At 34.8% G+C, this 23,359-nt stretch overlaps 2 protein-coding genes across 5 annotated transcripts; both read left to right on the top strand.

Moving 5' to 3' along the window:
* The first annotated feature begins 6,866 nt into the window (after positions 1-6,866).
* LOC112695384 (low-specificity L-threonine aldolase 1-like) lies at positions 6,867-22,632 on the top strand. 4 transcript variants are annotated; one of them, XM_025747710.3, is made up of 10 exons: positions 6,867-7,521; positions 7,743-8,197; positions 8,294-8,405; positions 8,662-8,712; positions 8,803-8,874; positions 8,973-9,105; positions 9,237-9,295; positions 9,570-9,670; positions 9,859-9,925; positions 10,539-10,738. In XM_025747710.3, exons 2-10 carry the CDS (start codon positions 7,755-7,757, stop codon positions 10,575-10,577), a joined length of 1,077 nt encoding a protein of 358 aa, XP_025603495.1. In that variant the 5' UTR covers positions 6,867-7,521; positions 7,743-7,754; the 3' UTR covers positions 10,578-10,738. The 4 variants fall into 4 exon arrangements, with proteins under 4 accessions (XP_025603495.1, XP_025603496.1, XP_072052644.1 ...); XM_025747711.3 differs by lacking the exon at positions 10,539-10,738 and adding an exon at positions 22,495-22,632 and having other exon boundaries at positions 6,877-7,521; XM_072196543.1 differs by lacking the exons at positions 9,570-9,670; positions 10,539-10,738 and adding an exon at positions 22,495-22,632 and having other exon boundaries at positions 6,877-7,521.
* On the top strand, positions 22,538-23,309 carry LOC112695386 (protein LIGHT-DEPENDENT SHORT HYPOCOTYLS 1-like). The gene has a single exon (XM_025747713.3). The coding sequence runs from the start codon at positions 22,538-22,540 to the stop codon at positions 23,090-23,092; it is 555 nt and encodes a 184-aa protein (XP_025603498.1). The 3' UTR covers positions 23,093-23,309.
* Positions 23,310-23,359: the final 50 nt, after the last annotated feature.

The following is a 23,359-nucleotide window of genomic DNA, read 5'->3' as shown; positions in this document are numbered from 1 at the left end:
AAAATTTTTTAAAGAGGTCCATGGAAGAATTTGAACCCTAAACACTTGTTTAAGTGAATTTTTGAGTTAACTACTAGACCAATCCAATTTAATTGGTTCCTAAAGTTTTAATTGTCTTATTTACATCCAAAAAAGTTTTAATTAGTTTCAATCAAGTCCTGCCATCAAGTCATAGTAAAATAAGTAACGACGTATCCTACATGGCCAATGTGGCACACACGATGGACTTTACTATTGGAGGCAAGAAAATCCTAAAAAAAAAAAAGAAATTAGTATCAATAACACTTTGTTTGGATGTTTGATAGAAAATGAAAGGAAAGAAAATGGGAGGAAAAAAATGAGAGAAAAAAATAAAAGAAAAAGTGGATTTCTTTGCATGTTGTTTGAATATAGAAAAAATGGATAGAAAAAATTAAGAAGAAAAATATCTTTTGTTTAAATAGAAACTAGAAAGAAAAGTAAGAAATGAGAAAATTATAATAGAATAAAATTACCTTATTACCCTTACATACATTATATATAAATTATAATTTATTAATGTATATAAATTATTTTTCCAATAGTAAATATAAAATTTTAATATTGTTTGGCCATCTCTTTTCAGTTTTCATCGCAGCATTGAGGAGAAAATGTTTATATGGCCCCACACCTACTTTTATGTTTTCAGCTCATTTTCTTCTCTAATTCAAACAATGAAAAATAGATTTTTCCATCCATTTTCTCCTTTTTCATTTTTCTTCTTTCCAAAATCTGCTATTCCAAACACTATGTAAGTAAACCCAAAACTTCTAATGTTATTCATGTTCTTGTCCCTCGGACTACTAAAAATGACTTCTCCATAATCTTCTCGAGGTTCGCATAGCAGCAATAAGACTCACGGGAGAAGAAGGACGTGCTTTTATGGGGAAAGACCAGTACTGCAGACATCTTCTACGGCAAAGAATCTTAGAAGAAGATTTTGGGGATGCGTCAACTATCAGATAAGTGTCATATTTCTAGTCTCCTCTTTCAACTGATCAATGGTTGTTAAATGTATAGAGATTTTAAACTATTGGGTGTCCTTCCTCTATTTCTTCTTTTAAAGACTTGTACCACATCGCAGTGATGTTCTCTGTTAAATAGCCCTGTTCGACTACTATCTTAGCAGTCTCGAACCTACTCCACCTATCTTCATCACAATAATCTACAATGGAAGTCTCACCACCCACGTAGTGTAACGGTTTATCATCAAATTCAAACCTCCCCCCATGGTGTATCTTACACAAAAATAATTCATTCCCTCAACAATCTGTCAGATAAACATAAACCACTCAATAAAACTCTCACATTGATCAACAACAACAGAAAGACATAAACTCATTCACTAGGACAAAATAAGAAATTCCAAAACAAAACAAGAAACGAATTGTCACGGCCCAAAATAAGCTATAACCGGCGCTCAGAAAAATAATCTCATAACAAGCCTAACATATTCAAATATAAGTTAAATAAGAAAGTTACAAATATTTTACAAGTTTTAAAATAAATAGTTATACATTTTTAACAAAAATTAAAATAATTAAGAATGGTTGGATCATGCCTGTGACACGTGGAGCATATAACAATCTAGAAACTTGACAAAAAATAGATACTCAGTGCAGATCATTACTCTTGAATAGAAAATCTCATATAGTCAAGTATTTGTTTCTGAAAAATATTTTTAGAAAAACGGAGTGAGTTTTGCAACTCAGTGACTAGACAATACATCTATAATTGACATGAGACTATATATACATTATTATTAAAGTAATTTTAATTAGAAAATAGTAGTTGATAATCATAAGTGAATCAATAAGGGAGTTCTTATAGAGAAATCAAATCAAAAGTCCACACTTGGGCGGCTCTACTTCTATAGGTAGCCCTTTTCTCTAGTGTGTCCGTATGGAATAACAGATCCAACGTGTGGCCTACACGTTAGGCTAGCAATGCCCTACTAGCTGAGGTCTGAGCCAGATGCATTTAGGTTAACGTCATAACCACAGTTAACTACGATTTTCTAATATGAGCCTCCCAAACCAATTCAAAACATATAATTTCAAATACAACAAATCTTTGATCTTTCAAATATATAAGGTATCGAATCAAATCAAATCAAATGATACTTTCTCATTATAAATCTTTTTCCAATCATACTTTTTCAATCATAAGAAATTTCAAACATATTTCACAATCTTTAAAGTAAGTGAGTACCAACAAATACTTCAATGCTTCAAAAACAGATATTCAGGTAAAATCAAACATTTTGGAATAATACAAAACTTCATCAAAAATATATATGATCTCATGTATGTATAGTTCCAAACGTATAAACTTCATAACAATGAATTATTTAATTCTAATAAATTAATTATTCTAATAAATTTAAAATCGTTCAAGACAAATATAGTGAGTATAATTCAAATGTCATAATTGATATATATCAAAATAATTATAGATGCACAATCAAACAATTATAAATATAAAGCCTACTCACAACGTGGTCTCAAGGGACCGAAGAGACCAAATCTGAAGATCGATGTAGAATGAAATGAAAAGACACATAATTTAGACCGGGACAGCAAAAAATTGCGGCTGCAACAACATCAATTTTATGCCTACCAATATGCACAAGAATTAACGGAGCAATGACAGCATCATCAATGGCAATGGTAAAACAGTGACGGAAAAAAATAAAACAAACAATCACCAACTAGACTAGAATAGTGGTGAAACGAACTCACAGTGGCATCAAAGCAACTCATGCGGCATTTTGAAAGGGCAAAGGCAGTGGCTCTAGCAATCTCAACGGCGAGATCCAGTGATGACGACGGTGGGCAGCGGCGGCAACACCCACGACCGTCGCTTCATCCCTTCCCAACGACGAGCTCCGTCACGTTCTCCTTTCTCATTCTCGAAGTTTCTCTCTTTTTGGGCTCCTCGGTAGCGGTAGTGAGGGAAGATTCGGCAGCGACGACGAGGCACGACTTGGTGGTGGCAGAGGCGGTGCCTTCTTCTCTTCTTCGTCGTGGTCTTCCTCTCTGGTCTCTCTCTCTCTCTCTCTCTCTCTCTCTCTCTCTCTCTCACATGTCGCTCTTTCTCTCTCTCTCCCTCTTGCTTCCTTCTTTGCGACGGCGATGGCGAGCAGCGCTCCTCCCTCCGCCGGCACCGTCGTCCCCCTTTTTTCATGTTCTCTTCTTCTCCTTCTCCCTTTGCAGCTCCCCCTTTCTCTTTTCTTTGCTTTCATTCCTTCTCCCTTTTTCTCTGAAATGTGTGTGTATATGTGTAAGAGGGAGAGTTTGAGTTTAATTTTTGGAATTAGGGTTAGGGTTTGATGAAAAGGATAAGGATAAAATTGGTATTTTGATAAAATTAGAGGATAGGATAGCAATAAAAGAAATCAAATATAAAATGTTTCAAGAAAAATCTTGGGACATTACACGAATATTAAATCCTAAAAGAATACAATCATACACACAGCATCATCACATACATCATGCATTAAGATGGGAACCAAAAGGGTAGAGGAGATTTAATTCATGAATACTTGACACGTTGTTCTTTAGGCGTTGAAAGGTTTCAAACTAACTGCACGGGTAGAACTTGTTTACGAGCGACCGCCAATGCCACCACTCTACATTCGAACGCAACCCTTGAATGACGACTGATAGGGTTTGTGGTTCTTTTTTTGTTTTGTACTAGACAAGAATAAGAAGAAAAAGAAGAAGAGTCTGTGTGAGTGAGTGTATGCGTTCTAAGTCTCAATGCGAAAACACTTACACGTCTATTAACCACAAACTCTTTAAACGGCAATGTAGGACTTTCACCATGACTTGACAGCAGGACTTAATTGAGACTAATCAATTTTTTTTTCCGAATGTGAATAGGACAATTAAAATCTTACAGCCTGTTTGGACACCTTTAAATGATGGAATTAGAATTCAATTCCATCAAGAAATGAATTTCTAAAGAAATGGAATTCAATTCTATAGTTTGGAACAACTAACTCATTTAATGAGATAGAATTGAATTTCATTGTTTGGAATGACTTGTTGATAAATTATATTATTTCTCTAAGACATTTTTACCTCTCAATAAATATTAAGTATAATTTTATTTATCAATTAAATTAGATAGTATAATTATATAAATCACTTATAAGTAAAATTGGTCTAACACAACCTCACCAATTAGATCCATCTCACCTATGAAATCATGATAGGTAAAAAATTTTTAAAAATGAGAAATTTAAATTATTTTTAAAAAAAATCAACATCTCATAACTTTTTCATTTTTTTTCTATAATCTTATTTGTGTGTGATTATGACACTCGTTTGATATGATTATGTTTTTGTTAAAAAAACAATAAAATTAAAAATGAGATAACTCCATAAGCCATAAACATAACAAAGTTTAATTTAAAACAAAATACTCATAATCCATATCAATAAATTAACCTCACATGACCCTCATAGAAGTTTTGAGTTTCCATCACGCTAAACATAACATAAAAGTCTAAATAGTAGAGATTTCATCATACTAAGTATAACATAAAAAAGGAACATTAGTTTAAATTTAAAAACATTGCCACAAATTTCTAAAACTCAAAATCCATTTTTCTCCTCAACCATTCAAGACGAAGCTCTTTCGGTAAGCCAAAAAATACTCCAAGAAGAGTAGGATGAGTAACAAGCCATTCAAGAGCTTCACAAAATGAGCGGCCCTGCAAACCTAATTTAGTTAAAGCTTCCCTCATATCAGATGTCTTCTAAATTTCAGGATGCGAACTTATGATAGCATTTGCAATATCTTTCATTGCCATAGTCATGTCTTTCATATCTTGGGAATACTCGTCTATTATTGCCACTTTTCTTTTTTAACCTTTAGCAGATGAGGTATTAGACCACTTAAAATATGTAAAAATTTTGCCACTTGCTCTTCAACAATACTATATTGGTTATCTCTAAGAAGCCCTCGTTGACGAAGTATTGCAACTAATCTAGTGAAAGCATCATAACTCATACGTATTATAGAACGTGAGTTATAATGTGTTTCTAATTGAGCAATCAATTCTCGACGTATTTGTTCTCTACTATGACGTTGAGATTGGGTGATTGATCTTTCAATACAAAACATTTGCCGAATCATATTTCGCATACAAGCCAAATAGCCCGCAAAAGTAACTATGGCTAAAATTGCATTTATTTCAGATTCTATCATATTAGATACCTACATAATATCAAAGTAATAAAGAAACGGTATGTTGATGATAATAAAGAAACGGAATGACATTACATTAGATAGGAAAAGGATACATGTTTAAAGAAAGAAACTTAGTTTCATCTTATACCCAAAAGAACCATCGCATGAAAGGGATGACATCACAATCACAAACCCATACAAAAGCCTTGAAAATTAATTAACAGTAAAAGGCTTAAAACAAAATAGCCATTCCATCCAAATTTGTAATCCATGTGTCAAAATATCTTTCATCGAGAACGGTTCTTTAATTGAGTCCTATCCAATTTAACATGAGAGCAACAAAATAATCTATAATGAAATAGCTTGTGATTTATATAAAACAATATACCACACTATAACAATCACCAAACAGTAGCAACAAAACCAATTATACATGAGAACCGCGGGCTTAAAATAAAATCATAAGTTGTTGTGGGTATGAGCATAAAAAAGTGATCAGTCATCAAACAGATTGGAATCGCGTGCTCAAAATAAAAACAAAGATTGAAGATTATGACCATCAGCAATAACAAGCCAAAAAATCATGACAATTTATGGAACTAAAAAAAAGGCCTAAGCTCATGATACCATGTTAGAAACAAGAGAGATATCTGAGAGAAGTGTGTTGTGTATTATTCAGTGTAATGAAATGTACAATATACAAGGGGTATTTATAAGTGCTAGATGAATCAACGTAATAAAGACATAGAATCTTACAATTAATATACAGATATGCTATAAATATAAACGATACTAATACGATACGATATTAATTCTAATGATTCTCTAACAATTTCATTAAACAGATTGTGCACATTAAACAAATACACAAATCTAGAGTATGGGTAACAAATTTTTGCCAAAGTAATCAACATTTCCCTACCTCTAATTCCGGCTCCTAGCAATTGATAGGTGAAGAGTTTGCGTTGCTCGAAGAGGAAGGCTTTACGGCACTGCAACAAAGAGCTTGCACCTTGTCAGAGAATGGTGAAAGTAGCGAACAACCCTGACGAATACAAACAGAGCTTCACGGTGTGCAGCTTCAATCCTCCAACAAATAAGAAAAATAGGATTTAAGAAAGTGAGGGGATTATGGAATATTATAATTTGGACAGGGGTATTTTTGATATTGCACAGTTTAAGTGAGAATTGATTTTGAAATCAGACCAAAATAGGTCTGATTTGTAAATGGGAGTAAAATGAGAATTTGATTTCTTATTAGAATTCAACTTCATGTTTTTTTTTTCTATTCCAAAGCAAGGAATAGAATTCAATTCATCTATGATTTTAAATTAGATGCATTTCAAACAAGTTGTTAGAGACCAAAATAGAATTAGCTCAAGCGTGGAGCCCAATTTAATACTTTATCCTAAATTATATGAACTAGTGAGATAGTAACTTACCTGTAATTGTAATTGTAATTGTAACTGTAATTACTTTGCCGTGCTTAGTTTTGTAACTGGGACTCTTTTTTTTTTGGGGTTTCTTTACCCCGTTTCTAAACCCAAAAAAAAAATTACCTGTAATTGTCCCTACTTCTTGTCCTCGTTACTTCCACCAAGTGGATGTTTATGTGTTCTTCTACACTTAGTTACAGAGCACATGGTTTTGTGAAAGATTAGATTCAAATTCACCGTGCCCTTGTAAGCTATTTTCAGCAAGGAGGCGGCGTCTTGAGTAAATAAGAAATCCCTTTGCTCAAGAATGAAACATTTTATTCAGACTTTGTTTTTTTTTTTACTTTTCTTTTCTCAAGGTCCTCTAATGGAATGTTATGAATAAATAATATTGGTCAGACCAAAAACAAAATATTTGTTCCCACGTGTTTACATTAACCAAAAATCTATTGTATTATAATCGGACTGAAAAAAATGGCACCAAATTGTTCAAGTTTGATTGATGCTTGTATGAAAAAATATATCTTTTTGGTAAGGAAAAAAAAAAACAGTGACGAAAGAAATAAAGACAAAGCAATAGTTGGTGGAAAATATAAAATATGGTAACAAGTTGGTGTTATCCATTGGTTGTTGGCTCTCCATGTTTGTTGTCATTTCATCATAAGCTAATGATTCTTTCGGCAAATTCACCTTTAAATCTTTCCCAGATTATAATTATGATTACGGTATTAAACAGAACTCAAGTTTAGAATCTCTGCCACTGCAATTTACTCCAAAAAACCTGCTTCAAATAAAGAGTACACAACCGTATTACTGCTCAACTCTACTTGGGTTCTTACTACTATTTCAATTTAGCAGGTGTATCAAGGTAATTAGATTCTCTTATCTTAATCTCTAAATCACTAAATTATTGTAATTCATAATTCATGGTTCTTGAATTTTGCAAGCATACCAAGTTCCAAGATATCTTCCGTGACTTTTTATGGACTATGCTTTTGTTAATTAAATTATGTAACAAGGATTGTCTTAATCCAGATTCCATTAACAAGGAGAGAATGGAATTTGACATTTGATTTTGGCTTGTGTTAGTTTTCTGAGAAAATGGTGAAAAGGATTGTGGATCTTCGATCAGATACAGTCACAAAACCAACCGAAACAATGCGAGCTGCTATGGAAGGTGCTGAAGTTGGTGATGATGTTCTAGAACATGACCCAACTGCTTTTCACTTAGAATCAGAGATGGCAAAGATAATGGGAAAGGAAGCAGGTCTTTTTGTCCCGTCCGGCACCATGGCGAACCTTATATCTGTGCTTGTTCATTGTGAAAGCAGGGGAAGTGAAGTGATTCTTGGACACAACTCCCATATCCATATATATGAGAATGGAGGCATTTCAACTCTTGGAGGTGTGCATCCTAGAACTGTTAAGAACAACGATGATGGAACCATGGACATTGATTTGATTGAGGCTGCTATTAGAGATCCAAAGGAGGAGATTGTGTTTCCAACCACAAGGCTTATCTGCTTGGAAAATACTCATTGCAAGTAAGCAACTCAGTTCTTTTGTTAATCAAGGTGTAGAAATCTTACCCTTTTTTCTATTAACAATGTGTTTCTGTGATATTCTTTTGCTGCATTCAGTCATGGTGGAAGATGCCTTTCAGTTGAATATACAGACAGAGTTGGACAGATTACTAAGAAGCATGGACTGAAGCTTCACATCGATGGAGCTCGCATATTCAATGCATCTGTTGTAAGCATAGTAGTTAGAATCTCGATATAACTCTTAAATCTTCTGATATCAATTTTTAATGAGTCAGTTGATTTTACAAAAACGATTTTACGATTCACATCTTGTTACAGTTTTATGTTTCACATATTTAATTTAGTTTTCTAATTTCACGTAAAATCTTGATTTTCTCTACCTTGGTTGTAAGTAATAAATTACTGAATTATACTGACACTTGAAGAAAAATAAATTACTTGCAATTTTAATTGTTACATTTCAGGCACTTGGTGTTCCAGTGGATAGGCTTGTTCAAGCAGCTGATTCAGTTTCAGTATGTTATACCCTTTTAGAAATCTTATTCCCCACATTGCATGATAATTAATCTAACCTGTCTATGATTGATTTGAATAAAATTAATTAGGTTTGCCTATCAAAAGGTCTTGGTGCTCCAGTTGGATCTGTCATTGTTGGTTCCAATAGCTTCATTGCCAAGGTAATCCAAACTCTTCAAAAGGGGATATAATAGAAGCTATATGCAGATTCTATCTGAAAGAACATGATACTAAGTCTAGTGCAATACACCTTTTTCAGGCTAGGCGGCTCCGGAAAACGTTAGGTGGCGGTATGAGACAGATTGGGATCCTATGTGCTGCTGCACTTGTTGCTTTACAGGAAAATCTTCCAAAGCTAGAAAGTGATCACAAGAAAGCAAGACTCTTGGCTGGTAATTGATTTACACATGCAGTTTTTGTGTGCTTGAAGAATTGCAAGTTTAGACTTTACACACTAAAGATTTTTTACTTCCAAATTCACACTTGCTTAATTTTTACATGAAATTTTTCCTTTGTTTTTTAGATGGATTGAACAAAATTCAGGGCCTGAGAGTGTGTACCTCTTCTGTGGAAACCAATATAGTAAGTACTTTTTCCCCCAATATTTTTGTGATCTAAATTAGAGTCCTGCAATAGTAAAAGTTGTGTATGGATGCATTAACTTGAAAAAAAAAATATTACGTGCACATTAAAAATTAATTATTATATATTTGTATATAATTATATGTATTATTTAATTTATTTTTAATATGTATTTTATACCGATAATTATTTAGTTGCTAATCTTTTTTCTACTAGTATAGTTGCTTAAAAAAATAAAAGATCTACAACTATTTTATTTTATTTCTGTTGTCAGATATATGTTGAAATAGAAGAGTCCTCAGGAACTACAGCAATAAAGCTGTGCAAGGACTTAGAAGAATATGGTATTCTTCTTAAGCAAACAGGCTTATCAAGGTGTTTATTGTTTTATTGCTTAATAATTATTTCAATTAGTATTGATTAAGATTTTATATGTTTTGTGCAATAATATTAGCCAGGGCACTTTAAAGTGATTATATTTTCACAGCATAATAAGTAGTAGTTAATGCATATTAACCACACATTATGGATAATAAAATAATGGCATTATTTGCTTCTTCTAGGTTGAGAGTTGTGTTACACCACCAAATATCAGAAAGTGATGTTCAGTTCGCCTTGTCCTGCTTTCAGGTGAATTAATCTGCCCCTTTTTTTTTTAATGATAGGTTAAATTACACAATTAGTCTCTATATTTTCAGTAAAATTGTAAATTGGTCCTTACACTTTAAAAATTTGTAATTAGGTTCCTAAAGAGAATTAACATTTGTAATTTAGTTCCCGCCAGTCAAAAAATGTTGATTTAACAGAATATTCTCAGAATATATTAAGAATATTCTGTTAAAATTGAGAATATGTTGAGAATATTCTATTAAATCAAACACTTTTTAAATTAACGGGACTAAATTATAAATTTTAATTCTCTTTAAAAATTTAATTATAAACTTTTAAAGTGTAGGGACTAATTTGCAATTTTACTAAAAATGTAAGAACTTATTGTGTAATTTAACTTTAATGATATTAAGTAAACATGTATTGATTTACATTTTATTTATCGTTAAATAGGATATAAATCTAACGTAAATCTAGTTTATATCTCATCTAACAATAAATAAAGTATGAATTTGTACGATGTTTTATATAGCGTATATATATACATACAATGCAATAATTCATTTTTTCACTCAACATAGTTAGAATATTAGAATATAGTATTGATGAAACTCCTCTTTATTGAATTTTGCAGAAAGCTGTAAATGGAGTACAAAATGAAAATGGCAACTAGTGGAATTATTTGATAATTGCTGCCATGTAATTTACTTGAATCTATAATAAAATATGGGCCTTAGGGGGGTTAATAATCATTTTGTAGTTAAAATCTCGGTAAGGAATCAAAATTAGTCCCTACTACTATCTGGTTCAAGAATCAAGAGCATTTGATCATCATTACGTTTAACTGCAAAATAAGCCAGCATGTAAAAAACAAAAAACTAATCTTAAATAATAATGGGATGTGAATTTCCGAAAATGACGGTGAAAAGAAAGAAATAAATAGTAGAAGCTAAGTTGTGATTATTTTTCTGACTCCCCTCCCTGCATGTCTACGTCTCACGATGCTCATCACTACTACTGCTCCCTCTATCATGTTACAGTTCTACTGTCATAAACTGTTTTCGTAATTGTAATTCAAATAACGAGAAACTTACTTATAGTTATTTTTATAAAAAAATTAATAATTAAAATATAAAAAATATTATTTGTATAATAAAATTCAGTTTTTAATATTATTTAATTATTTTTTAATTAAAATATATTCCTAATTTTTAGATACATATTGGTGATTAAGATTAATTTAAGGGTAAAAAACTCAAATAAGTTAAGGGAAGCAAAATTGTACACAAATTCGCCAAACTAAAATCTGCGAATTCACCAATGTATATTTATATGTAGTTCGAACCAGCCTGATTCGAACTCCATTTCTAGATAATTCAAACAAGTTGGGTTCAAATTATACACAAACACACGCACACACTAATTCGAACCAGCTGGGTTCAAATTATACACTTATTAAAAAAAAATTAATAATTTAAAAATTAAAAAAATATATTTTTTATTTTATACATTAAAAAAAGCTAACAAAATATTTAATTACGAGACTTTTTAAAATATTAATAAGCTATCAGTTCGAATTTCATACAATACTCTTTTGTCTATTTTTAATAACTCATGAATATTTTTTAATAAATTTTTTTAATAAATTTATTTAAATTATACTACAAAAAATATTTGATCCTATGCAAAACAATTTTTAAAAAATAGCTTAAAAAATGTTAGGAGTACTATAAAAATTTGTAATATCCTAATGACTAAAGACATTAAAGAAATACTCTACATAGTCAATAATAATTTAAAAATTAAAAAAAAATATATTTTTATCATGTATTTACCTAAATCACTAGAATATTACAAATTTTTATAGTGACAGGAAGAATTAACGACATATATCTTGCCCGGAAACGAAAGAGTGGATCGATTTACCTGTTTGCTTTTGTTCGTTACACGACAAAAGGGGGCGCCCTCAAGGCGATTGCAGAAATGAACCACTGGAGATTACGGGGGAAGGTAATTACCGTTGGAGAAGCGAAGTATAGAAGACAATCTCAAGCGATGGGTGGATCAGTGAGGAAGGAAATCGTACGTAAGAATGGAGGCGTAGCAGGGGCGTCTTATCATGGGAACAGGGTTGCGGCTGACAAATCCTTTGGGGAACAGCCAGTGCGAGAACATCAGACTGCCACAAAGGGGAGTGGACATATGAAAAGAATTGATGTGCCAATAGTTGAACCAAATATGGAATGGTTGGCGAGGAGTTTAGTGGGACAAACATTGCACCCAGTGGGTGGTCTCTAAAAATATACCTCAAATTGTGGATGTCCGGGAGATCGGGACGTGCAAAGTCCTGTTAATATTTGATACTGTGCAGCATGCGGAGGGTGTGTTTACGTTCAAGATGGATACTTTGCTGCAAGTCTTTCATAGGATCTCGCGTTGGGAGGAATCGGAACGTTGTACTACTCGAAGAACGTGGCTGGAGTGCTACGGAATTTCTTTGCATGCATGGTCGCCGGAAACGTTCAAGAAAATAGGAGGGCAGTGGGGCAATGTGCTTCAGTGTGATGTAATTACTGGGGAAAAAGCCTCCTTCACAGTGGGAAGGATTCAAGTTGAGACGGGGGTGTTCGATGCAATCAGAGAATGGATGCAAATTGTTGTTGGGAAGACAGCATTTGGGATTTTTGTGAAGGAGGTAGACTGCCAGGAGGATGCTGCGGTCAGTATGGAGAGAAGCAGAAGTGGCTATGATGAGAATGCAGCTTCTAGCGCCGCTGGCACGGCCCTGGAAAAGGGGGTGGGTAACTGGGATCCGGCGGCAGAATTGGTTTCCGACAGGCTTACAGAGGCTGCGCAAGGAGAGGGCAGAATAGTAACTTCTGATGTCTTTTTGAATGATGTGAACGTTGAGTATTTGAATTTCAAAAAGGATACGGTTGTACCAGATTCAGATAGTACCAAGGAAGGTGGAGTAGCAGATTCTAAGGGGTGTGAGGTGGTTCATGAGGGGGAGTCGGAGAATACGGTTACGCAGGTTTGTGGAGGTGTGAGAGGAGATCATGTGGAATGGGTTGGTACTTATGGTATGTATGACGAGGCCCATCAGGTGTGTTACAAGGCTGGGGCGTGTGTGGGTTATTGTAGAGGGGTGGGCTGGTCTTCAGTTGGCCCAATAGCAAATCAGGGGGTAGATGGGAGGTTGACTGTGTACGAAACACGCCTGCGAAGGGAGCCAGCTGTTGGGCTGGGCCAGGCTAGTCTACTGCAGGCAACGGTCCATGGACCTCTTTCCATTGGGGGCAAGGCCGGGTCGGGTAGTCTTATGATCCGGCAGGTCCCACGAGATTTGGGTGATGCGGCGCAAATGGTAGGTTTGCGAGAGAGGCTGGGGTGCCAAGAGGAGGAGGAACTTGAGGAGGGAGAGGTGAGGCACACAGTTAGGGGCTCGTTGGAGGATAGGATCCAGGTTTTGGAAGAGAAGGTGGAGGGAGTAGGGCCGACTGAGGAGGCTGGTGTTGAGTTGGATTGTGGCGGTGTAGCGCATGAGGGGACGAGGGTGGGGGAAGCAAATCGCCGGCAGATACAAGGGGCGCATCACAGTGGTGGTGAGACCGGTCTCCACGATGATGGTTCCCAAACGAGTCTAAGCCGAAAAACGAGGAAGGGTGAAACCTCAGAAGCTAAAGGCAACACAGAGGGAGACATACTGGGGGTGGCTGCTAAAAGCGACGCCCGGGGGGTGGAGCAGGGAATGAGCTGGGCCCAGGTGGTCATGTAGAAGGGGAGGAGTACAAGGGGACGCAGGGAGTACAGAGCCAGGAAAACCAAGCAACCTGGGCACTGGCTGTGGAATTGGGAGCGGTTTTATACGATGAGGAAGAAGACATTATGGCGATTCTACAAGCGCAAAATGAGGAAATAGCGGCAAAGAGAAGGCTAGCGAAGCAGAAGGAAAAGGCGAGAAGGAGTCGGCCAAAAAATAAACAAAAGGTGAGCAAAACTTTATTTAAATGATTGTGGGCAGTTGGAATATTAGGGGGTGGAGGGGGGACGGTAAAATGAGCATGCTGAAGTCTTTGAAAAGTAAATATAAATTGAACATGTTGGGGTTGGTTGAAACAAAAAAAGAAGTGACTACTAAATATGAGGTTGCAAGGCTTTGGGGATCTAGTAATGCTGGTTGGGATTTTGTGGAAGCTGTAGGAACAGCGGGGGGTCTGTTATTAATTTGGGATGATGGAGTGTTTCAAGTCCGTCACAGATATAAAGGTGAGAGGTGGCTGTGTGTTGAAGGCATCTTAACAAGGACCAACTTTTACTGTGCTTTTTGTTTGGTGTACGGGGCGCATGGGAGGGAGGCAAAGAGGGGGGTGTGGGAGGAACTGAGTTATGTGGCAGGGCTGTGTCAGGTTCCGTTCTGTTTTATGGGGGACTTTAATGAAATTTTACAAGTTGAGGAGCGTAAAGGAGTTACTAGCTTGCCGGCATCATCGGAAGAGTTTAAGGGATGGGTGCATGACATGCAGTTGATTGATTTGCCTCTTACGGATAGGAAGTTTACATGGTTTAGGGGGCGGTCTTGTAGTCGGATTGATAGAGTGATGGTGACTATTGAATGGACTGAGCAGTTTCCGGATATTAGGATAAAGGGTGGCCCAAGGGGGCTATCCGATCACTGTCCATTGATATTGGACGGGACAAGATTCGGAGGGGCACCTCGACCGTTCAGAAGTCTGGATTCCTGGTTTACGCATGAGGGGTTTCTGAGAATGGTGAAGGATGAATGGCAAAGCCTCGGAGAAGCGCAGTTCACGTGCAAACTGAGGGCTTTAACAGAACCATTGCGGAAATGGCACAAGGAGAACTTCAGGGACATGGATAAGAGACTTATGAGGTTTGAGGAGGAGCTTACCAGGCTAGACAATTTAGTCAGTGATGGAATTTATGATGGTACAACAGAGGCTCGACGGAAGGCGCTTGTGAGCTTTTGTTCAAAATGGTACATTAGAAAGGAATTGCACTGGAAACAGATGTCTCGATCTAAGCATGCTGCAAACATGGATAAGAATACCAGATACTTTCATAACATTGCCTCAGCCAGAAGACGGAATAACAGGATCGACGCACTAATGATACATGGAAGACTTGTGCGGAATCAGGCGAGAATAAAAGGTGCGATTCGAGGATTCTATAAGGAGTTATATAGACAAGAATATGTTCCGAGGATTGGAATCAGGGATGGCTTAGTAAAGTGTATCCATAGGGCTGAGGCTGAAGCTTTAGAAGCAATGCCAACGGAGGAGGAAATCAAGGAGGCTGTGTGGGACTGCGAATCTTCCAAGGCCCCAGGGAGTGATGGGTATAACATGAACTTCATAAAGAAATGCTGGGAGGACATTGGGCGGGATTTCATTGCTGCGGTATTGGGGTTCTTTCAAAGTGCGAAGATGCCAACGGATGCCAATGTCACTTGGGTGACACTAGCTCCAAAGTTTGAAGGTGCAAAGGAGGTGAAGGATTTTCGGCCAATTAGTATGGTGGGGTGTGTGTATAAAGTGATTTCGAAGGTGTTGGTGAGAAGAATGCGAGCTGTGATGCCGGGGTTGGTCGGAGAGACTCAGACTGCGTTTGTTAAGGGAAGGAAAATTCATGATGGCGCCCTCATAGCCTGCGAGACGGTTCATTGGTTGAAGACCCGGAAAAAGACAGCAGCCATTATCAAACTGGATTTTCAAAAGGCCTATGACAGAGTGCGATGGAGTTTTGTTGACATTGTGCTCCAGAAAATGGGCTTTGGCCAAAGATGGAGGAGTTGGGTGAAGGAGGGTGTTACTACGGCTACCATGGCAGTCTTGGTGAATGGGTCACCGTCTAAGCCATTCAAGATGGAGAGGAGACTAAGACAAGGGGACCCGCTCTCTCCACTGCTGTTCGTTTTAGTGGTTGATGTTTTGCATCGGATGTTGGGGGAAGCTGTCAGGAACGGACGCATTGCTCCACTGTTGGTAGGGGGAGATCATATTGAACTGTCACACTTACAGTTTGCGGATGACACTATCTTGTTCTGCCCGCCGGAGACTGAAACAATTGTCAACTATAAGAGACTGTTGCGGTGCTTTGAGTTGATGTCGGGGCTGAGCATCAATTTTGAAAAATCAAATCTGATATCGGTGAACTGTGAGCAAAGATGGATTGATCAGGCATGTGGAATACTGGGATGCCAGCAAGCTGCTCTACCGGTAAGATACTTGGGAATTTCTTTAGGTGCAAATCCGCGGCTAGTAAAGACTTGAAAACCAATCATTGATAAGGTGGAACAGAAGCTTAGCTTGTGGAAAGCGAAGGTGTTGAATAAATCAGGGAAGCTGGTCCTTATCAAGTCGGTACTGAATAGTCTTCCCATATATTATCTTAGTCTGTACAAGATGCCGAAAGCCGTGGCAGACAAGCTGATCACTCTACAACGGAACTTTATGTGGTGCAAGGAGAATGGTAACTCTGGTATACCTATGGTTAAGTGGGAGCTAGTACAGGCTCCAAAAAAGGTGGGGGGCTTGGGGGTTGGTGATGCAATGCTAAGGAACACAGCGCTCCTGTTTAAGTGGTGGTGGCGGTTTTCAAAGGAGGATTGCCCGCTGTGGAAGAAGATTGTTTGTTCGTGTAACAAGTTGAACCCGAATGTAATGTTGGCAACTCAGCCTTTACAAGTAAAAGGAGGGCCTTGGAGGGACATCTGTCAGCTGAATATAAAAGAACCGCGGATTCGGGATAAAATGGTAAGTGGACTGGCAATGGAAATAGGCAATGGTATGCAAACCCGATTTTGGGAAGATAACTGGATTCAAGGGGGTGTTCTCAAAGGGAGTTATCCGAGACTATACTCTATCTCAAGCCAGCAAGGACTTCTAATTGGGGACTGTGGCTTTTGGGATGGGCTTGATTGGATTTGGAATTTCCAATGGAGGAGGGAGTTGTTCCAATGGGAGCTAGAACTTGTCAATCAGCTGCATGAGAGGTTAAGGCCAGTGAGGTTGTCATCAGGTCGGGAGGACAGCGTGGTGTGGAAGTTTGACAATAAAGGTGTTTTCTCTACTCGTTCTGTGATACAGGCTATACAAGCGGAGACTCTTTCGGCTGAAATAACGAGTTATAGTTTCACGAGCTCCGTTTGGAAAGGTTTTGTTCCTCCGAGGATTGAGCTATTTGGATGGTTTGTGCTAGTTGATCGAGTTAACACCAAGGAGCGGTTGGGTAAAATAGGAGTCAACATTCTGGGGGATAGTTTGTGTGTAATGTGTACTAAGGAATTAGAATCTGCTGAGCATTTATTCCTTAGGTGTGAGGTAGCTTGGCAGGTGTGGTGTAAGTGGTTGAGGTCACTAGGTAGAGAGTGGGTGATCCCTGGAACCATTAGGGAAATGTTTGAAAGCTGGCATGGCTTGCATAATAGACAACAAGGGCAGCAGATGTGGATGACAGTGTTCTGTGCAGTTATTTGGAACATCTGGTTGGAACGGAATGCACGAATCTTTAAGAATACAAGAGCAAGGCTGGAGGTAATCCACACAAAGACGGTGATGAGCTATACAGAATGGCGTGGTGGTGATTCTGGGGGAGGCTGTTGATAGGTTTGGGGTGTTAGGTGTTGGTTTGGTTGGTAGCTCGTTGTGTGTCTTCTTCTTTATTTTATGCTCCACTTTAATGTGTTGAGCTTTCTATGTTTCAAAAAAAAAAATTTTTTTAATTGTTTTATATGGAATAAAATATTTTCTTTCATTTCTAAATTATTATTGACTATGTAGAATATTTTATTTAAAATTTGAGTACATGCATGTATTTTCCTAATTTACAAATTTCTAATAAAATTGTTATTCGTGTTACAATATTTTTTTCTTTTTCTTTTTTCACCGTTAATTCAATTACTTATTTTTCTTCATTTTTATTGGTGCTTTCTTCTTCTTTTCTTCTTTTTTTTTTCATTTTTTCTTTCGTGATCGTCGTTGTCACCACCAGTGTCTCATCCTACTCTTCTTCCTCCTTCTTCGTTTATATGAATTTTTTTCTTCTTTCTTTTTACTCTTTCTTCTTCTCCATCTTCTTCGTCATCATCATTATCATTATCGTTTATTGTCATTATCGTCATCGTCTTCTTATAAGTATAATAGATCAAATTCAAAATGCACCGAAATTTCTTAACGATGACGACACACAAATAAACTCAATTCAAAATAAGTTCAGAATAAATGCACTTTATTTAAATCTAAAATGTATCGAAACTAAATCTAAAATACACTGAAATTATTTAATGATAACTCAAAACAACAGCTCTTGTTCCCAGGGACGGATGTATGTACATAAGAGTGGGGGCAATCACCCCAACTACGATTTGAAATTTTTCTGAGTAGTATATGATAATAATATTTATTTGCCCCTACTAAATTATTAAATTTGACCCCACAATAAATTTTTACTCAACTTTTGGTACTTCATAGTTAATTTAAAAATTTCATATTAGATGTTATTAGAATGATTAATTCTCAATTTAAATGAAATTTGTGTTTTTTCTTAAAAATCAACTCAAAAGAGTGTTATTTATCTTTTTTTTATATTAGTTTTATTTATTTTTTCTGTAACAACTACATTAATTGAAAGAACTTTTTTAACTATGAATCTCAATAAAAATTGACTTTTAATTATATAAGAAGTAAATTTTTAAATAAGTATTTACTTATATATATGTAAAAGAAATACTACACATCTAAGTCTTTTTATGAATCAAGTCTAACCAAGTTAAACAATAAAACTTAAAATAATATTAGTCATAACTGATTTTTGTTGTTTTAGACAAATTTAATTAGACTTGGTTAACAAAAAAATATGAATATGTAGCATTATCCTATATAAAAAGACAGATATTTATAAGGGGTAAATTATATTTTTTGTCCCCAAAATTTGGCAAAATTTTTAAAAATATCCCTAAATTTTATTTTGTTTCAATTTTGTTCTAAAAGTTTTCGATGCACTCAAAAGCTAAATTTTTAAAAAATTTAAGACCAATATAACAATAACGCATGAAAATTATGCTTGATTTACTTGTGTTAAGGGGTTGTTCTTATGAAATTGTTGTTGAATCGATCTTAAATTTTTTGAAAAATTTGGGGTATATTTGATGCAAATCAAAAACTTTTAGGACAAAATTGAAACAAAATAAAATTTAGAGATATTTTTTAAACTTTTCAAACTTTAAGGACAAAAAATATACTTTACCCTATTTATAAATGATTATTTTAGTGTTTTAATTTATAAAATTAGATATTATAAAAACTAATCATATTATATTTACATCGAAAATAACTATCTGTGTAATACACATTAAAAATAAATTAAACAATACATATATTTATATACGAATACATAATAATTAATAAATAATTTGATAACTAATTTTTATATACACATAATATTTTTATTATAAAAATAATTATATATATATATATATATTTTGTCCCACTATCAAAATTTTCTAAATCCGTCACTGCCTGTTCCTTCTTCTTTTTCATTATCATCATCTTCTTTTTCTATCTTCTTTTCTTGTTTAACTTCTTCTTCTTATTTTGCCTTCTAATGATTTTTTTGTTTTATCTTCTTATAATTTTTCTTGTTCTTTTAATAAGAATAAAAATAAGAAAAAATCAAATAAAGAAGAAGAAGTAGAAACAAGAAGAGAAACAAACATGCATTCATTCAACTAAATAAGATTCTACGGTACAAACATGTTTATTTAAGTCTAATATAAAAAACAATGTTTCTAATAGAAGAAATAAGAGTAACCAAAAAAAAAAGAAAAAAATACATCATTAAAAAATATATTTTTGCACTTTTGTAGTAAAATTTTGGTGTCAAAACTAAGAAATTTATGTGTTATTATTAAAAAATTTTGATGTTATTTATCTGATAAATTATACATAATTCAAAATTTTTTTATCTTTTGCATCTTATTTTTTACTATTTTTTTCTTCATCTTTTTTTATATTTTTTTATTTTTTTTATAATTCTTTCTATTTTACTCTTTAAAAAAATAAAATAAAATAAAAACAAATTAAAAAAAGGAGACGCACGAAAATTACAAAAAAGAAGAACGACGCGACGGTATATTGTACGAATGAGTTTCCTCAAGTTTAAATCAATTTAATTAAATTCAATTGAAAAAAAAAATTTGATATCATAATATGTAAGAATTAAGCCTATTATAATTAGTAATTTATAAAAAATAAAAAGGGTATAACATTGGCGGAAAAAACCTCCTGTTGCCGTGCCGCTTGGTCCGGGTCAGCCAAGGATTAAGGACTTTGTCCTCTCATCAATTTCTCTCTCTATATATAAACATTACATAAAGTATTATTTTTATACTTTATACATTTTTATTTTAATATTAAAAATAACTCATAAAAAAATAAAATCGAAAAAAAAAGTACTATTCATCTGTTACAACTTACAACTTAACCTAGCTTTGCAGTTACTGCTTCGTCCTAGTTACTAGTTACTACTACAAAAGTCTAAACCAACCATAACCTTTTAAATTTTAATTCCTCCGGCAGGTGCAATGAATTTGCTTTTTAAAATTATTTTTCGTATAAATGTCATTGTTCCATCACAAAAGCACCTTTCATGAATCGCGCTTTCAGCTTGACGTTCAATTTCGGATGACTATATTTTTTTTGTTTTCTTTTAATTTTTCCTTCCTATTTTTCGAATATTTGATATAGAATAACGACTCATTTGTCCGCTTAAATAAGAATCGAGAGTTTAAAAAAAAAAATAACAGTTCACATTTAAGCATACTTATAATAAAAGAAGACACCCAAGAAATACACACTTATAACAAAAGTGCTAAGAATATTGTTAGAACATATGACTCAGTAAATTTCAAACTTATTAGACCAGCTAAATAAATAATCCAATTTCGTTGTATTAGGAGAATTTTCTCAAATTTCAAATTCAGAACAAAAACAACCCTGAAAATCAGTCAACTAACGCTTCAGGACGAACTACATTTTTCTCATTAACGTCAATACAAAAGAAATGTAATTTTTTTTTCTTTACAGAGAGAATAAATGTAATTTGACGGACAAAAGTAATAATATTGACTAATGTGTCTATGAAACCATTATATATATATCGTTGTTGTGTATTTATTTATTTACATACAAAAAGAAAATATATAATTGGAAATCGATAAGGAGGTGAGGATTTAGAGAAAGAAGAAAGATGGTAATAATGCATCAAATAATATTATATATTCATATTATTATGATTGGTTTCTCATATTGATAGATTATTATTAATAAGAGTAGTGTTAGAATGTTAGTAGAATTTATTATTTTTGTCAATAATTAATTAATAATATTTTAAAATATAGACTAAAAATATATTATTGAATTATTAAATTAAAAAAATTAGATTGATAATTAAAAGTGTTTGACAAAAATAATAAATTCTATTTTTCTTTAAGTTTTTCTCTATTAATAATTGTCCATCATACGGTGTTTATACTATAGTCGTTATGATAATTACATGTCTCAAAAAATTAAAATAATATTTTTTATTATTTAATAATTTTTTAATTATTAAAAATATTATTAAAATATAAAAATTATAAATATAATTTTAATAATATTTATATAATCATCCTAATTATATCCAGTATAGATTCCACCTTATATATTGCTACATTCTTATCAATATGACGTGGCGCAAAACAAGATTTGTCTTGACAACTCTACATAGATTAATTAGGCGAAAATTTTGGTCCCAAAAAAAAAAAACAGAGAAATTGGTGAGCAGAGTAGTATCTAGTAAGAAAAGGAATCAAACTTACAAACGGGCAGCTAGTCCGTGTAAGACTTGATTTGAAAAAGCGTTCCTACAATCTTATTCTCTTTATTTATTTTGTCTACATATGATATTTATGAAAATTAGGTTTAAATTATTCAAAATCTTATTCTCCTTATAACACACCATATCTTAATTGATCATTTAATTAGATGTATATGTAATGAATTAAAAGTAAGAGAGAAAATAAAAAGGTTAATTATAATAAGAGAAAGGAGAATGGATAGATAGATGGATGTGAGAGTGAGAGTGAGAGTGAGAGTGATAATCAAAGGTCAGCATCATGTATCCCTGTTTACCGCCAAACTTTGTCGTCTCTGACTGACTCATAGTCTCTCTCTATATCATTTAATTAGCCATTGGTCCTTCTTGGCTTCCCTCAAAAAACAAAGCTTCTTCTTTGTGACCACTGGCTACTCGCTAGGATGATGAAATTCAAAACAGTACGTACTACTAACACTGGACACACAATAACTTCCATTATTATTCAACTCTCAGTTTAGTACTCACTCCCCAACACACTCATCTCAATCTTTCTTTCATTCATAACATCACCATCTTCTCCTCCTTCTTCTTCTTCTTCTTCTTCCATTTGCACTGATCATATATATATATGAGGAGATACATACAGTAGTAGACACTAGAGTGTGTGTTTCAATTTAGGTTCGTATTAATTAATTAATTGCTTCCTTTTCCAGTTACCCTAGAAACCAAAACCCTAACCCTCAGATCTTGAAAGCAATGGATTTGGTAACCGATTCAACAAACCGGAGCTTCGAAATCCAGAGCCTGGTGAATCCAACAGCAGCAACAAACACCAATCCTCCGCCGTCGTCATCTTCATCGCCGAGCCGTTACGAGAACCAAAAGCGCCGAGACTGGAACACCTTCTGCCAGTACCTGAGAAACCACCGTCCGCCGCTGTCTCTGCCACTCTGCAGCGGCGCACACGTTCTGGAGTTCCTCCATTACCTGGATCAGTTCGGGAAGACCAAGGTACACAACCCTACCTGCCCCTTCTTCGGGCTCCCTAACCCTCCGGCGCCCTGCCCCTGCCCGCTCCGCCAGGCCTGGGGAAGCCTCGACGCCCTGATCGGCCGCCTCCGCGCCGCCTACGAGGAGAACGGCGGCAGAGCAGAGACGAATCCGTTCGGCGCTCGTGCCGTTAGGATTTACCTGAGAGATGTTCGTGATTTTCAGTCAAAAGCAAGAGGAGTGAGCTACGAGAAGAAGCGCAAGAGGCCAAAGCCTAAAACCTCTTCTTCTTCATCTGATGCTTCTGCTACTCATGCTTAATTTGGAACCTGCTTCAATCATTTCTTTCATCATGAACAACGTAACTGCAACTGGTATATATATGTTCTTTTCTTTATGTCTCTCTTTCTTTTCGTTTATTTTATGGACTTGATCAGATACACTTTGTTACTACTATTTATGGTTATATTATTTTCTTGTCTTGGACAATATTATTTACTATTTATAATTATAATCATGAATCAATCTGCTGCTGCTATATATATATACTTATTATATACATGTCTGTCTAATTATAGATATATATTC

This window comes from Arachis hypogaea, chromosome 6 (assembly GCF_003086295.3).
Source record: "Arachis hypogaea cultivar Tifrunner chromosome 6, arahy.Tifrunner.gnm2.J5K5, whole genome shotgun sequence".
Lineage (NCBI taxonomy): Eukaryota > Viridiplantae > Streptophyta > Magnoliopsida > Fabales > Fabaceae > Arachis > Arachis hypogaea.
Note: the sequence above shows the minus strand (reverse complement) of the source record. Positions and strands in the feature narration are given on the sequence as shown.